Genomic DNA, 16,810 nt, shown 5'->3' on the forward strand with positions numbered 1-16,810 from the left:
GTCCCTGTCAACCAGATACTGAGATTGTTTTTTTTAAAGGGGGTTTTTCATAATTCATCACTTTAATATCAGAGATGATATCTGAGCATAACTGTTGATGAGGCTTTTGGAAGTTGGGAACTGACCTTAATCTTATTGGTTCGTTGATTCCTTGAAGAAGCGAGAGGCTGAATTACTTCGGGCAGCAATGGGATGAAAGCGAATCTTTTGATGATTTTGTGGAAGCACATAATACTTGCCTAAATGATCTCATGTACTTCCCTACTCCTAATGCTTATGGTCTATCAAGTGTTGCTGACAATACAGAGAAACTTGCAGCCTTGGAGACTGAATTTCAGAATTTGAAAAAGAAGATTGACAATGATCTGAAGGCATGGAGAAGAAGTTCAATCTTCTCACACAGGGTTTTCAGGTTTGTGCATTACTTATAATACTTTAGTTATGGAACTTGTTGAAATTCAATTCCTTTTGGTACTGAAAAACAAATTTTGGTTGATCAGAGAAATGCTGCAACTCTTTCGGTCAAGATAGAATCAATGTTTAAGCTGATGGATATTGCAGGAAGAAAACTAGTGTTTCCAAGAATTACAAAAACAGGAGCAATTGGCTGCGCCACAGAGAGCAATTAGAACGAACCTTGCCAAGTCGTTACGAGAAACTCACGACTGAGCTAGAAAGGATATAGAATCTCATGAAGATAAACAGTATACAAGCAGAAAAGCAGGTAGAGGCTGCTGTAACAGATCCTGCACCTTCCTCTAGCTCAAAAGTTGATATGAATTCTGCCATGGATATGGAAACGGATGGAAAACACTTGCCATGTACACAATATACAACATCCAACTAAATTTGCAGCATAAACAGTGAACAATTGCAGCTTTAGCAGCGTTTATAAACAACATTTGTAAAAATAAAAATAATAGAATAAAAAGAATACTCCCAACACAACTTGCAGCATAAATAAATTGTTGGGAATTATTTTAAGAAAAGAAAACAATTTCCAGCCACGTATGCTTATCCGTTCAATATTTACGAGTTCCAAAAAGCAAATCAAGAAGGCTGCGTTTTTCTGCAGGTGGTGGTTCTCTCGTGTTTTTTGCAGGCGTGATGGGTATTAGAGTGATCTAATTCTCTATTGACTCAATCTTTATCTTTTAGGATTATTTTGTTGAGGTTTTCTGGATTTTAGTAGTTGAGATTTTTACTAAAAACTGATGTTCATCAATTAATAAAGTCATAGCCATTTATTCATCATATTCAAAACTTCTTTATAATATCTAGTGTTTTGTATTATTCAGTTCAATCCTGCCTCTCAACTACCTATTAAACTCAATGATAGTGCCAACTTTCCAATCTGGAAAGAGCAAATGACCATGTTACTTGATGGCCATGGTCTAATGGGTCATCTAACAGGTGCTACACCCCCTCCTCCAACGACAATTTTAACAAATGATGTTAATCAAGAGAACCTTATGTAAAATGGTTTCACCAAGATCGCCTTCTTTAGCAAGCAATTCTTCGTTTATGTAGAAAACACTGTTGCTTCCACTGTTGTCTCTGCCGATTCTTCAAAACAAACATGGATACTTTTGCATACTCTTCACGCCAACAAAAGCCACACACGGATTTACAGTCTCAAAGATCAACTAACTCGTGTTATAAAAGGATTAACAGGAGTTTTTCAATATTTACTTGAGATAAAAATGATCTCTGATGAACTTGCTATTGTGGGTGCTCCCATTTCATACGAAGAGTTAACGGTTAATATTCTCAGTGGTCTCAATTCTGATTTCAAGGAAGTCTCAGCTTCTATTCGCACATGCGACACCCCGGTTGAGTACGAGGTGTTATTTCAAAAGCTTCTTGACCATGAATAGTTTCTCCAACATGAAGATAAAAGCCACACATACTCTATTACAGGAGCTGTGGCCACAAAAACTACATTAGAAAATCCTCATCAAAACATTCGTTGTGGTCTTCCAAATACATCACAATCACCCTCCAACTAGTGGCGCACTCCCATGGTATAATGACGTCCTCAAAACAACCAATGGTGGCCTTCTAATACTACATGTCGTTCTCCAAATAATTAATGTAGACCATCTTTTCCCTTGCAGTAAGTTTTTCCAACCATTCAATGCAGAGGCGATTCGGGAAGGAATTTTAAATTTTAATTTAGTAAAGATAAAATTTCACTTTGATCCTTTTAAAATTATAAAAATTTGATTTAATCCTTTAAAAATTATAAAGATATAGACTATAAAAATTTAAAATTTAATTCGGCTCCCTAAAAAATTGTTCTGGCTTCGCCCCTAATTCAATGTCAACTTTGTGGTCGTATAGCTCGAACTTGTAGCTCTAAATCTCACTCTCATTAGGAAGCTATTGCTAGCTATGCCTCTCAAGCCTATTGTGTTATTTATAATAATAAATCTAAAGCAAGATGCACCTATGATTTGTGCGAGGCGGACTAAAATTGATCTTGGTTTTCAATTGAACAGCCTTCTTCACTATCATCAAACCACAAATTGTCTTAAGTCTCGAGCAACATGAATCAATCATTAAATGAAAATGATTTACTTACTTGCAGCAAGAAAGTAAATTCTCTCTATAAATCGAACATTTTCTAATATTACTCAAAAATAGAATTCATTTTTTGTAAATAAATTATCATCATTTTTTTTTTGCAGAATAATGACATATGAAATATGTGTAAATATCTAAACCAATGGTCTCTATTTATAAAGAAAAGTACAAGAATTCTGCTTCAATAAATCTTAAATAAATAACATTATTTTAATAGAAAACACAATCCTACTCTAATTAGAGTAGAGGGGGGCTGACCGCATGTGTGCGCAGAAAACAAACAAATTATAAAATAATTTTAAAAGTTGTTTTTAACTATAAGTGTACAATGTCAAATTGTAATATAGAAATTTACAATGAAATATGAGAGTATTTTGATGATCGAATCCAATAGATTGTTAAAATTGATAAATGTTGTTATTAAACCAATAATTTGAAAGCAAATATTAATCTAATTGAATCAAAAATTAGCAAGGTAAGCAAAAATCAAATTGAGAGAAAACTAATCTTAAATTTAATATCTACTTCCTATTTATTATTTAAACAATGTAATTTCATTAATCCAAAATCAATTAATTAATTAACTAATGTTAAGCTAATACCATATCCCGATTGAGTTTTTTACTACTCTTACTTAGGAATACCTACTTGGTCTCTTCCTACTTAATATTTATCACCTGAGCTATTATTTGGTCTCACTTAGGAATACAATTTTCCTCTCGATCTCATTGCTCGACACATTTACCAGAACAATATACGATAAATTCTCCTATCTTTCTCCTTTATCTAGATATTTTACTAGAGGCATCAATTCCATCATTTTTAGTTGTTTGGAAAAATTAAATAAAATATCTAATCGAATAGAAATTAACACTCAATTAAATAAATTGATTAATCAATTAATATATACAATATATTCATAAAAGCACATAATTCAAATTCTCATTGTGGTACATACATTCTATCAAATATATGATGAATGAAATATTAAAAAAAAAAGTGGAGAAATTTTCATTGATAAATTCGGGTAATTGCACGACTCTTGAGTAATCTTCAATCACAAAGTTTAATTGTCGAAATAAGAATTCAACACATTAAATAAAAATAAAGATAAAAATAAAAATAAAATTGAAAACTTAATCTAAGAAAATTTCCTAAGAGAAAACTCCAGTCTAATCTCTATTGACCATCCATCTTTAACTCCTTAACTCTGAAATAAAATGTTGTTTATAAAGGAAAGAACTCAAAGACTAAAGTGCCCATTGTGTTACTACCATGCTTAGGGCTGAACATTAATAAATGACCTTGAAATGCCCTAAAAACGCAAGTAAACTATCGCAGGAATTGTCGCTACGTCAGTCATCTCCACATCGCGAAGAGCTATTTATTTTGGTCTCCTACTGCGTTTGTCTTCAATGTCGTGACTTCATTGACTTTTGGTCGTGACCTCGGCTGCAGTTTCATCCCTGAAGTGCATCTTCAGCTCCCAATTAGTCTTAGATAATCACACAATCTTATTTAGTTATAAAGTAACATAAAATAGCATAAAATTTACTAAAAAACACACTTTTATTACTTACAAACCCAAAAACACAAATTAACACTAGAATGACTCGATTTTACTTAAAAACATGTTGAAATAAGTGCAATGGAATAACAAATATACATATTAAATTGTGACAGATCATATCCCCCACACTTACATTTTTACTTGTCCTCAAACAAAATTGAGTTTAAACACACCAAACATGCAAAAGACGACCCTTGGACTATGTTAAACACTAAGAAACATGGAAATTGAATATTGAATTTGTATCAAACTTATCTCACACACAACTTAAGATTGATATTTTGATAATTTAAATATTCCTAAAGCAAATCTATTCAGTTCATTAAGTTAAAGAACTAACAAACCTAAAGACAACTCGAATGAAAAAATATTCAATTACGTTATCCATCAACATAAATCATATAGATACATAGTAGACACAAAAATGTGAATAAATAACATTCAATAAGTTAATTATAAGCAAGTTAAGAAGATCATATAAAGGAAATGCTTAGGTCACATAAGTCTTCTAAGCTTGTAACGTTCTGAGGCTTAGGGCGGGTGGTTTGAATTCAAAGAAAATATAGCTTAAAATGATTCAAGCACTAGAAATAATAAGGCACCTGAAATTTTTCCTTATTCACCCACAATTTTATCCATTAAGGTCACCTCCTTACTTCTCCTTCCTTATCTCTCCAAAGACGTGGAAGATATGGTTCAATATTGGTGAGCATACAAAGCTCAGCAAGTATTAGTGCATTATAGAAGTAAAATTTTTTCTTTTAAACTCGAAAAATATTTTTTCGTTGAAGCGCATTCTAAAAATTTCACTCTTTTCTCTTACAATGCTTTTGACACTATTCATGTTTTTATCCACTCAATTTGTTTTTAACTCTCACCATGCACCATGCTTTTATTCCCTCCAATATTTTTCATTAAGCACATTAGCAAGAGTTTTATACGCACCATTTTGCACCATCTCTTCAATTTTCATACAAGTTCATTTTGGAACCACCAGTATGTCTCTACCTAGCCTTCAATATCCATGGCCTAGCGTCCATTCCTTAGTGCAATTAAAGAACAATGATAGGGAAGGGTTTGAGTTTCAATTCAATTCAAGCTCAAGGTTTCAATAATTAGAGGTTCATCAAGAAAGAGTAAAAGAGGCTCAAACATGGGAAACTAGGGATACGTAGCATATTGGTAAGTTCATTTAAGAACTGACTATTCGAACAATGTCTTAGATCATCCTACATTTCGCAAAACACCATTTCTTTCATGCTTATAATTACACAAATGAATGATAATTAATTCAAGCACTATTCATCTACAAACATCTATATAACTTATCTATCATAAGGCACAAAATCAAACATATTTACAAAAGTAATTACCTCTAGTTTATTATGCAATTTAACAAAGTGAACTAACTAATTTACCTTAAAAAGAACCAAATTATCTAACATTAATTAGAATTTACATGCTTGAAAGTGAACAAAACATCATTTATTATTCACAACCAATAATCTCAGTGCCATCATAATCAAGCATCATGCAATTTAAAGACAAACTTTTAAGTACATATATAATATAAAAGATATATAAGCAAAACAAAGAAAACTAGAAAACTATAAATCTAGGTACTCCCTCTCCCCCCACACTTAGAATATATATTCTCCTCAATGTAACAGAAATAAAGCATAGGCGAAAACAAGAAGCTCCATTGAAAAGACCAATTACTTGCTATCACACTGGCGACGAGGTCAACGTATGCTCCAAACAAATGCAAAAGTACCTACAGAAAAATAAAAGAGTAAAACAAAAATAATGTAAAAGTAAAAATAAAACAACAAAATAAAAACAAACATTATTCATGTTCAAAAATGATAAAATAAAGAAAAATTCATTAAATGTCATTAAAATAATCATCATTGAACTTATCCGTGTTGTCATCGTTCTCTTCATTTGAGATAATCATTTTCTAATCCCTTTGCTTGATGAGGAATGTACTTGTTTTGCAGTTCTTGGAGTGTCGGATGGTTGTAACAGCCCGTTTTTGAGTCATATCAGAACAGTAGTTTCGAGACCACAAATTTGAAGTCAAAATATTTATTTTATTATTTTAATAAGGTTTAAAACATGATAGAATTATTTTGTGAAAGTTTCGTAAAGAAATTTCACTGTTTGAATGCTTAACTCAGTAAAAAGGACTAAATTGCGTAAAATATAAAATGCATGTTCTATTAGTTAAAAGTGTTTAATTTCTATGATTTAGTAAATCGAAGGTCCTTATAATGTTATTAGTCCATGATTAGTGCAAGTGGACAATTATGGCCATCCATTTTATGTTTTTACATGTTTATAATAAAGGGTATTCTGGTAAATTAGAAATTAAGTTATAATTTAATTAAACAAAGCCAAATTCATTTCATTCATCTTTGTTAACAACCGAAAATAGAAAAGAGAATAAGGGTTTGAAGCTTCCATAATTTCGGCACACTCCTAGCTTGATTAAGGTACGATTTTAGCTCAATTTTTAATGATTTGTACGTTTTTGTAATCGATGCTTCGTATTCTAGCTAGCCTGTACCTTAGATTTTGAAATGGTTAAAGATTTAACATTTTTCCATTGTTGAATGCTTGAGTAATTTGATGGTTGATGATGGATTTTGAATATTTGTTAATAGTTAAACTAGTTTTATAAAGTGATTTTTGACAAAAATGCAAAATATGGATTAAATTGTAAAAATGTAAAATGTGGTGGTTAAAAGTGTGAAAAAATTGAAAATATGGGCTTCTAGCAACATGTGGTAAATTCGGCTAAGCATGGGTTGTACTAAATTGCATGAATTTGCAATTTTATGTGATAATGACTAAATTGTAAATAATGTGAAAGTTTAGGGGAAAATGTGTAAAATATCCCTAATGTGTATTTTGGACCAAATTGAATAAATAGGTGATTAAATAAGCTAATTTTGATAATATATAGATCAAGAAAAGCCAAGATCGGGTTTAGATCGGGGAAAAGGAAAGATTGACGGATAGCCGATAGTAGTTATTCGAGCGATACAAAGTAAGTTTGTATAATTAGAATCGAACTATTAAATACTTGAAATAATTGTAATGAATGTGTATAATTGAATATTTGATATATTTGAATTGTGAATGCCTTATCGATATAGTTTATTTGTTACCGAGCCCCGTTTGAACCGTAAGAATTCATACGATACAAGTGACATGTCACTAGGGTTACCATTTTGGTTGAAATCCTATATGTGTTGCAGACTCACAGCAGCTCGTATGAGCTTACCGACATATCAGATCGTAAGAGCTTACTGTTCTCAGCTCGTATGACCTTACTATTCAGCTCGTCAGAGCTTACCGTTTTAGATCAATAAAGCTTACTGCCCATCAGCTCAAAAGGAGCTTACTGTTCATAGCTTGAAAGAGCAGAAAATGATAAGGAATTGATGGATTATTGATTTATATGTACTATATATCATCTGAGTATCCCTCGATATTTTAATAGGTTCAACGGGCATAAATAATGTTTATATGGATGAGCTACTATATGCAAATGGATTATTGTTTATATGATTGAGAATGAAATGCTACTAATGATGTACACGATATATGAATTTGGTAAAATGCAATATATTGAGTATTGAATTGAAATAGTGGATCATTACATGTACTTATATGGCTAATTTGTTGATTAATGTTTGTGTTTAGGCATTTGGAAATTGCATTGAGTATACCTTATTTATTGCCTTAATTGTATAAATGGTAAGTTTAATTCTGAATTATACGGGCTTACTAAGCTATAAAGCTTACTCCGTTTCTTTTTCTATGTTTTATAGAGGTTCGTTAACTCGCTCGTTTCGGACAAGTCGGAGTTACACATCACACTATCCAATTGCCAATTGGTACTTTTGAACTTGTGGATAATTGTAAATATGGCATGTATAGGCTAGTTATAATGGAGATAGATATGGTTGCTTGAGATGATGGTTTTGGTACATTTTGTGTATAGGTTAAGCCATGTGATTTGGCTAAACTTGATATTATGTTTTGGTAGTTTTGGCAAATGGTTGATGAAATAGAAATATGCAAATGTGTTTTGTTATATGGTAGGTTTATGGATGGAAATTGTATGGAATTTGTAAATTATTTGAATACTATGATGAATTGGTATAATTTATGTATGAATTGTTATGGAATGGCTGCTTATTGGGTTATGAAATGTTGTCATTTATGCTTGTGTATGCATGTGAAAATAGGGTGGCAAAATGGCTTTGCAAATGGCCTATTTTTGTGCACACTGGTAGGGACATGGGTGTGTGTCTCAACCGTGTGTGACACACGGTGATGTTATATGGCCATGTGTCCCCTGGTGTTGATATTAAAATGAAGTCAGTATGCTCCACATGGTCTCACACACGAGCGTGTGACTGGCCATGTGGTACAAGTTAGTATACCCTCTAAACAGTACACGGCCTAGCACACAGGCATGTGACTTGGCCGTGTTGTATAAGTCAGTATACCCTACAGGTTTGGCTCGGCCTAGCATATAGCCTTGAATGGCACACGGGCGTGTGTGGCCATTTTGAATGGCACACGGGCTAGACACACCAGCGTGTGGTTGGCCGTGTGACCCAAGTCAGTATGTATGCCCTGTTTCCACACGGCCTGTAACACGAGCATGTCTATTGGCCATGTGAGGCACACGACCTGTTCACACGGGTGTGTGACCCCTGAAATGTTGAAATTTTTCTAAGTTTTCAAAATTTTCATATGTTATCGGTTTAGTCCCAAACCACTTCTAAAGCATGTTTAAGGTTTCGTAGGCCTTATAAAGGGACAATATATTTTGTAGTATAGTATTTGAGTATGAATGAATGAAAGTATGAGATATGGATATTAAATGAGGTGTTTTGATCAGTAATACTTCGTAACCCTACTCTGGTAATGGATACGGGTTAAGGGTGTTACAAGATGGGTTACGAATGGTGATCCCTTTCTATTTTGGCATTGTATGTGCACCACCACTCGATGTTGAAGTGGACTGTTATGGTGGAATTATAGGATCAACACCAATAGGAGCCTGCCATGATGGACATGCCTCAGGGACATCTCTAAACCATATCTCTCAGCGTAGTGAGTCACTATTGACCCAAGAGTTACCATGCATTGCGTCATATACTCGATGTATGCTTGTATGTTGGGGTCTACACTAAATGGAGCTGTCAGAGATACTTTCTTCTGCTGTACCCTTAGTGACACAGGTCTCGGCTTCTCCATGGATTCTAAGAGTCCATGATCCCGAGTGTACACCTTATGTACAACCACATTCTAATTTTACTCCTTAACTTAAGTTGAATTTTTATTGAAAACCTATTCGTAGATGGCATCATTGATGATGCCTTTTGGAGGGCAAGTCAACTCATCTAGATCTATCTCCACACCTGCTTGTCTGCATATTTCCTTAATCAAGAGTGGATACAAATTTCAATTGTATGACCATTGTGCATTGCCTCATGTTGTACTAAATCTAGTCACCCACATTTAACGTTTCCTATTGCAAAATGGCATACAAAAGCAAACCATGATCACGAGTAACTTTCATGACGTGTTGAGTAAGGAATAATTTAGTGCAAATAAAGTACATCCATATTTTGGCAATTAGGAACATTATTGATTGTTTAAAACAGATGGGTTCTCTAGTAACTGACTTTTGAACCCAACTACCTCGACCATCAATTAAGAATTCTATATTCATCATAATCCATCTTATATTCATTCAAAGTATCATAAAAATTGGATTCATTGTGAGGTGTTTTATGAAAAGTCTCAACTACAGCAGGAGAAACATCCATGAGAACATCCCTCATAGAGACTTTTTATTCCTTTTCTTTAGAAAAATTGGCAATAGAATTCCTAAACAATTTAGATAACAGCGGGTTGAATGGATTGTGAACAAAATGTTGTCCACCTTAATTTTTTAACCGCTGAGATGATGGAGTTGTAAAATAGTTGTGTGGAAAAATTGAATCCATGCTCCTCTATTAGTGGCTTGTCCAATTTGTTGAAACGCTCGCAGCTTTTTGAAAGACGAATCGTCTCTCCAATGAAGTCGAAGCATCGCGCTTGACTAGATTGCAAGCCGCCATCCGGTTTCGAGAAGTCATAATTACCAAATATCTGACAATAATAAACAACAATTTACACAATATATGTTCAAGGCAACTAACTACTCAAGTACTTTATATGCTAGTAAAAGTGTAAATGATTATTTAACCATTAGATATTAGACATAGATTAATATTACCATGATTCTATTTCAGTTGATGGTTGTGTGAGAATGTCCTCTGATCAGCAATGGGTGCCCACAAGGAGAAGAATATTGTTGTACTTAGATAACTATGAGAAAATAGAGGAAGAAAAACTACCGGTTTTATAAGAAAATTGGAAAATAGTAGAGTACAAATGAATATTTTAAGATTAAAATAAAGAAAAATGAGAGTTGTTGATAGTTTGGAGAGGAAAAACAAAAAGTGGAAGAAGTTAGATGACTTTAGAGGTTGTTTAAATGCGGACGTCAAGACGATAAGGTCTTAAATTTGTAGCATTGTGACGTCGAAGCCCTACTCGTTGTGATGTCGAGTCCAGAATTTAAGTCCTAAGGATGCTACATCAGAGCTCGTTGTGATCTCAATTAGTGTCATCAAGACCTCAAGGTAGCACATCGCAACGTCAAGACTTACCTCATCGCAACGTCAAGACTTACCTCGTTGCGATGTAACTTACTAACTTGGATCTCTTAGTTTTATCTTTATTGCTCTCGTCATGACATCATATCCCATAGCTGGAACTTCACAGCCCCACATCGCGAACTCAATTTTTACCACTTCACAATGTGACTTATTGACTTAGAGACTTTAGTTTTGTCTCTATTACACTCATCATGACATAGTATCACATAGTCATGAGTTTAGGTCTCCACGTCACGACTATATTGTTTCCCACCTCACACGGTGACGTGAAAGAATTGGCTTCAACAAAAACTTGGTGATATCATATCCTTTTTTAGTCTTTATATATATTTGAGTTGAATTTTGAACGGTAGATTAGAGAACCTAAATTTTGGAACCGATTAAATTTGTCTAATTGATTGTTGGAATTATATAATTGGTTAGCATGGCCTATCGTAAACGACCAGCATCCTAGGGAATCAAGGAACGCAATACTTGCATTGAGCCGAGGTAACTTTGTCTCCAATGACGTCGTAACCCAAGCCGATAATTTTGCTTACAAACCACTAATTCTCGAGCTTGGATTTGATTTTTCCATGCAATTATTTCACGACCCGACCATAACCTGGGTCAACCGTTTAAGATGGTCCAAATTTTGTAGACAACCTCTAAAATAGGTTGTTATACCGATAGTGCAGGAATTCTACGTGAATTTCTTGGAGACAAAAGACAATAAAGTATTTGCAAGAGGTATTTTCATCTATGCCTCTTATGCCACAATCAAGGCAATCCATATGACACCTCACTATACCCCGGACTTTTACGAGTGTGAAGTGGATTACAATGAAATCATACATTTTCCAACTGAAGGAAGAGGTACCTGGGTTCAGAGGGCAGTGATCAAATAACCTTTACGGTTTCGGAAATCAAATATGACCCCTAAAGTCAAAATGTGGATGTACTTCATTAGTATCAAACTTTTTCTTGCTCAGCATGTCACGAAAGTTACTCGTGATCATGCTCTTTTCTTATACGCTTTTTTGCAAGGTTGGCAAATAAATGTGGGAGACCAAATCCTCTGCAACATGCGGTAATGTGTCGAAGGGCACACACAAGGACTTCTATACCCATATTTGATAATAGAGATGTGTAGGAGGACTAGTGTTTCGATCGATCCCGAGGAATTGACTTTGTAATGCCCTAAAATTTAAATTTTGTTCTTGCAAATGTGTAACACAAATATTTGCCTGCTTGAGTGCTTAAGTGTTCTGGGTGTGTGTGGAAGGGCCCAAGTTCAAGCCATGCTTGGGTAAATTTTGGTATTTTTATGAATAAAGCCCTATTTCTGGTCAATAAGCTTTTATTTAATTGATGATAAGCTTATAATAGAATGGGCCTACTGGTTTGGTGATTAAGTGGAGTGTTAATATGCTAGAGGTCTTATGTTCGAATCCCTGCGTGTGCATGCGTGTATATTTTTACTCTGTAAACTGAAGGAGTTTCGGTTTAGCCGAAATTCTGTAGTGGTTGTGAGTAGTAGGGATGTGGGGAGAAAAATAAGGAATTGGAGAGTTATTGAGTTATCTTGTTATTGTTGGTTGTTGCATTCGGCTTTCCCACCTCATTCTTCCAAGTTTCTGACTAATTTTTTCCCTCTTCCTCTTCTCTTTTTCTCTGCCGTTTCTTTTCCCCACTTGCTACCGATTTTCCATTTGATTTCTCTTTTCTTATTTTATTCCTTTGTTCAATCCATTTCTGACGTACTGCAGTTATTTCCTTGTTCGGTAAGTGGTATTTCCCTTAGTTCTGTCATATTTTAATTAAGCAATTAACATGAGGGTTCATTTTTACTCTCGTTTAGGTGTTGTTCGAAGGTTTTAAACGAATATTTCAGTGTGTGGTGACGGTTGGTTATCGTTTCTGTCGTGGTGAGTCTTTCTAATCGTTGTTGGATTAGTTTCTCGAGTTATTCATTTAGGGTTTTGATTGGATGACGAATCAAATAATTAATTAGGTGTTATATTGGTCAAATATAGGTTCTTAAAGGCTTGGGTTATTTTTTACAGCGAATCGACACCAGGTGTGTACCCGAAAATGCAAAAAATAGGGTTTCAAAAAAAGCCAAAAACCCCACTATCGACGCCACACGGGCGTGTGTTCGACGAGGCCAGGCCGTGCTTACCAGACATGGCCTTGTGATGGTCAGGTAGGCCGTGTGCGGCACACGACCAAGGCAAAATTGGGTCATGTGGGCCACAGGGTGTGTGGGCCCACACGGGCATGTGAGATTTTGGGTCACACGGCCAAGGAAAATTTGAGCAATGTGGGCTACACGGGCGTGTGGGGCCTCATGGGCATGTGAGCCCGTTTTACTGAAATGTTTTCTAAGGTTGCACAAGTCGCCCAAGTCAACTGTGAACCTACTGTAGGGTCGGTAAGCACTACTTGGACCCCTAAAGGCATGAACTGATTATATGATGTATGTAATGAGCATAATATATATATATATATATATATATATATATATAAGCATGAGTATTGAATTGCATGTGTAACTGGGAATACTGTGATAGCATGTCATTCTTTGTATGTTGCATTGCATTGGGTTAGGATGATATTGTTGGAGGAAGTGTACTGAAAGGCTCTTGAGCCTAATATACTGGCAGCTCAGCTGCAAATTACTATTTTGTGCCGCATTCAGTACTACTTGTAGTGTAGGGATGGGTTGGTGGATTTAATCCCCACATGAAGTGTAGGGTTGGACGGAGATGGTGTGTAGAGGTTGGTTGGGTAGGACTTTGATACTGATTATGTAACACCCCAAACCTGGCCCAGACGTTATGGCCAGATCCGGCATGCCACATTGAAGCGTTCAAAACATTTTATATTGTTGATCCAGAAAAACTTACTTAGTGTTTTAAAAGATAATTTCAGTATAGGTTAAAGTGAATGGAAGCTGTGCACCAAGTAGGAAATCGGAAAAGAGGAGGTGAGTACATCGGACTGCTTAAGTACCAAGCTCCCTTCGGATCCAATCCTAGACATGCACACCGCCATTGCCACCCCTTAACGTCATGTATATTTCTAGAAACCGATTTGATTAAGTCCTTTTTAGGAAAAGTGATTAATTTTGGAAAATATCTTCATTGCGGAAGCTTTGCTTGTTGTTGTGTTATTTTGAAATCAATTACTGTTTTTGAAAACGCGCCCTAAAGCTATCCAATTCCAACAGTTAATATAAGTAATACCTATCTTAATAAAACATATCAAAACCATCAAAAATAATTAAGCGGCCTTATTACAACTTAAAACCCAAATCATAAAAATAAAAGAAAAGATGTCCAATTCACCGGAAGAAAACAGGAATTTGCAGAACGTGTGGCCACTCTGAATTCCCTCACAGCTCCAAGCCCACTATGGTTGGGGTTTACCTACGTGGATGAAAAATAAGGGGTGAGTTTGGGAAAACTCAGTGTGTAAAATAACCCAACAATAGTCTAAATCAGCTCAAACCACAGAAACAGAATAAGTTGGCCTTAGCCTAGAACAGATTTCAAAATGAAGCCCATAGACCCATAACAGAACAGAACAGATATTACATGTTTATGCAGAAACCCAACCCAGATTCATCCATAACACCCCCGTACCAGCCTTACGCCATGTGGGGAGACTACTCGACCCATCCATCCGCTATACACCACAGAATTTTGTAGCATGGCTGCTAGATACAGATAATGTGACAAAGTCACCAGATACAGATAATCGTGGCAGAGCCACCAGAACAGACATATGTGGTAAAGCCACCAGATCAGATAATCGTAGCATAGCCACCAGAACAGATATATGTGGTAGAGCCACCAGATCAGATAATTGTGGCATAGCCACCAGGACGCTTCCTCCATAATATAACCCATGTCCCCATGCAACAGATATACAATCATGGCATACATCATTCAGAATCAGATCATCATGCTTTTCAGTCAAAAGTAACCCTAGGGGTATAACGGTAATTTTGCACCTAGGGGTATAACAGTAATTTTCCATACATAGGGGTGTTCAAGTAATTTCACTATTCTTAAGGTTTTCATGCATAACATAACCATTTATGTACGATCAGAAACACTTACCGCGTTTTCTTACCGATTTGGGCCTATTGGCCCATTACCCCGTTTTTGGCCCATTAAGCCCAAAAACATCGAAATGCACAGAACCGCGCACTATGCAGTCTTATCACTTTAATTTACCATATACATCAAACTATTAATCTCAAAATACCAGCTTTTCAGCTTTTGCCGATCTAGTCTATAAGAGGGTGTTAGTTACACACCTGTTTGCGACGATATGCTGACGAGATCCACACACGAACTGGCTACAATTGGATTACTAACACGTTAATCTAACTATTCAAACACGAACTACATATTAACCCCATACCATATTTGGCCAACCACACCTACAGATCATAGTAAGCTTATAAGAAATCAATAAGCAACTTATTAGCAAATTTTTGTCAATGTTTACCACATAATCAAAATTTCACTGCAAGTTGTCTTCCTGAGCAACAGTCACTAAATCATTTATAACTGGAGCTACAAAACTCCAAATCAAGTTCCGTTAATTTTCCCTGAAAATAGACTCATATATCTTCTATCCATAAAATTTTCAGAATTTTTGGTTTATCCAATAAATACCATATTTTTCTCAAAGTTTCCCATGTTTCACTATTTGACTAATCTGACCACTCTTATTTACGAATCAAATTTCTTATTGTAAAGAATTCAAAATATGTTCTCGTTTATTTCATTTGAAACTAGACTCATTAAGATTTAATTACATAATTTACTCAGCTTCTAACTCATCTCCCACAATTTATGGTGATTTTTCAAAGTCACGTTACTGCTGCTGTCCCAAGCAGATTTATTACCAAATCACTCTTTCACACACCTAACTTGCATGCATGTTATTTAAACATGTATATCACCAATCAATCATCACATATCTATGATTTTTCCTCCTCCTAGTGATCGAATATTCAAGGGTTTCCTCCCCTATTTGCTCTCTCTCAAATTCGGCTATGAAGAACAAAGAATGAACAAAAACCTTCCTTTACTTCCTTTTGTTATTCTTATCACTCAACATTTTATGACACATAAATGATATACTAATATTTGTGCCATACTCATGCCATAATTCCAATAAAAAAATGCCCATAATGCTTATCATGCCCATCATGGAACATTTTCCTAACCCATTATCAATTTTTATCAATTTGTACCATAAATTATTAATATCAAGTGCACATATTGTCTACCACCAACATGATGGCTGGCCACTACTTTTAAAATGGAAGGTTTGACATGCAAATCCTTCTATTTTGCACTCCTATTTATTTGGCCATTACAAATTAGCCTACAGCATTTTCAAACATTTTCACATAGGTCCTATTTCATAATTTCACCCGCTTTTTCTTATGGAACAAAAATTAACTAAAATTGCCGGGTTCTATCTTTAGCTTGGGCCTTCTAGGGGCCCACTAACATAATTAAACCTATGCCAACATTCACAGAATTCCTGAAAATTGGGGTGTTATAGATTACTGCATGACTGCTACTAATATTGTGATGGGCTAAAGCCCTACTGCATATTTGATACTATATTGAGATGGGCTAACACCCAAACCGTTACTGATAATGAAAAGGGGCTTAGGGCCAAACCTGTATTTAACTATGCATTGTGTCTACTATTGTTTGTTTTCTGTGGGATTACACACTAAGTTTACGAAAACTCACTACTTTTGTTTAATGTGTACAGGTAATCCCCAAACTTTGATGGATCGCTGCGGCGGAAGACTTAACGGTGACCACGGTTTTGAACTTCTATGATTTTTAGTTTATGATTCATGGGTTCATTTTTATTGGTTAAG

The 16,810-nt window shown here is 35.1% G+C and overlaps 1 protein-coding gene across 1 annotated transcript; it reads left to right on the forward strand.

Annotated features, from left to right (window-relative positions):
- The first annotated feature begins 691 nt into the window (after positions 1–691).
- Positions 692–1,877, forward strand: LOC108485139 (uncharacterized). The gene is made up of 4 exons (XM_017788984.1): positions 692–821; positions 1,103–1,119; positions 1,299–1,413; positions 1,531–1,877. The coding sequence occupies exons 1-4, from the start codon at positions 692–694 to the stop codon at positions 1,875–1,877; spliced, it is 609 nt and encodes a 202-aa protein (XP_017644473.1).
- Positions 1,878–16,810: the final 14,933 nt, after the last annotated feature.

This window comes from Gossypium arboreum, chromosome 7 (genome assembly GCF_025698485.1).
Source record: "Gossypium arboreum isolate Shixiya-1 chromosome 7, ASM2569848v2, whole genome shotgun sequence".
Lineage (NCBI taxonomy): Eukaryota > Viridiplantae > Streptophyta > Magnoliopsida > Malvales > Malvaceae > Gossypium > Gossypium arboreum.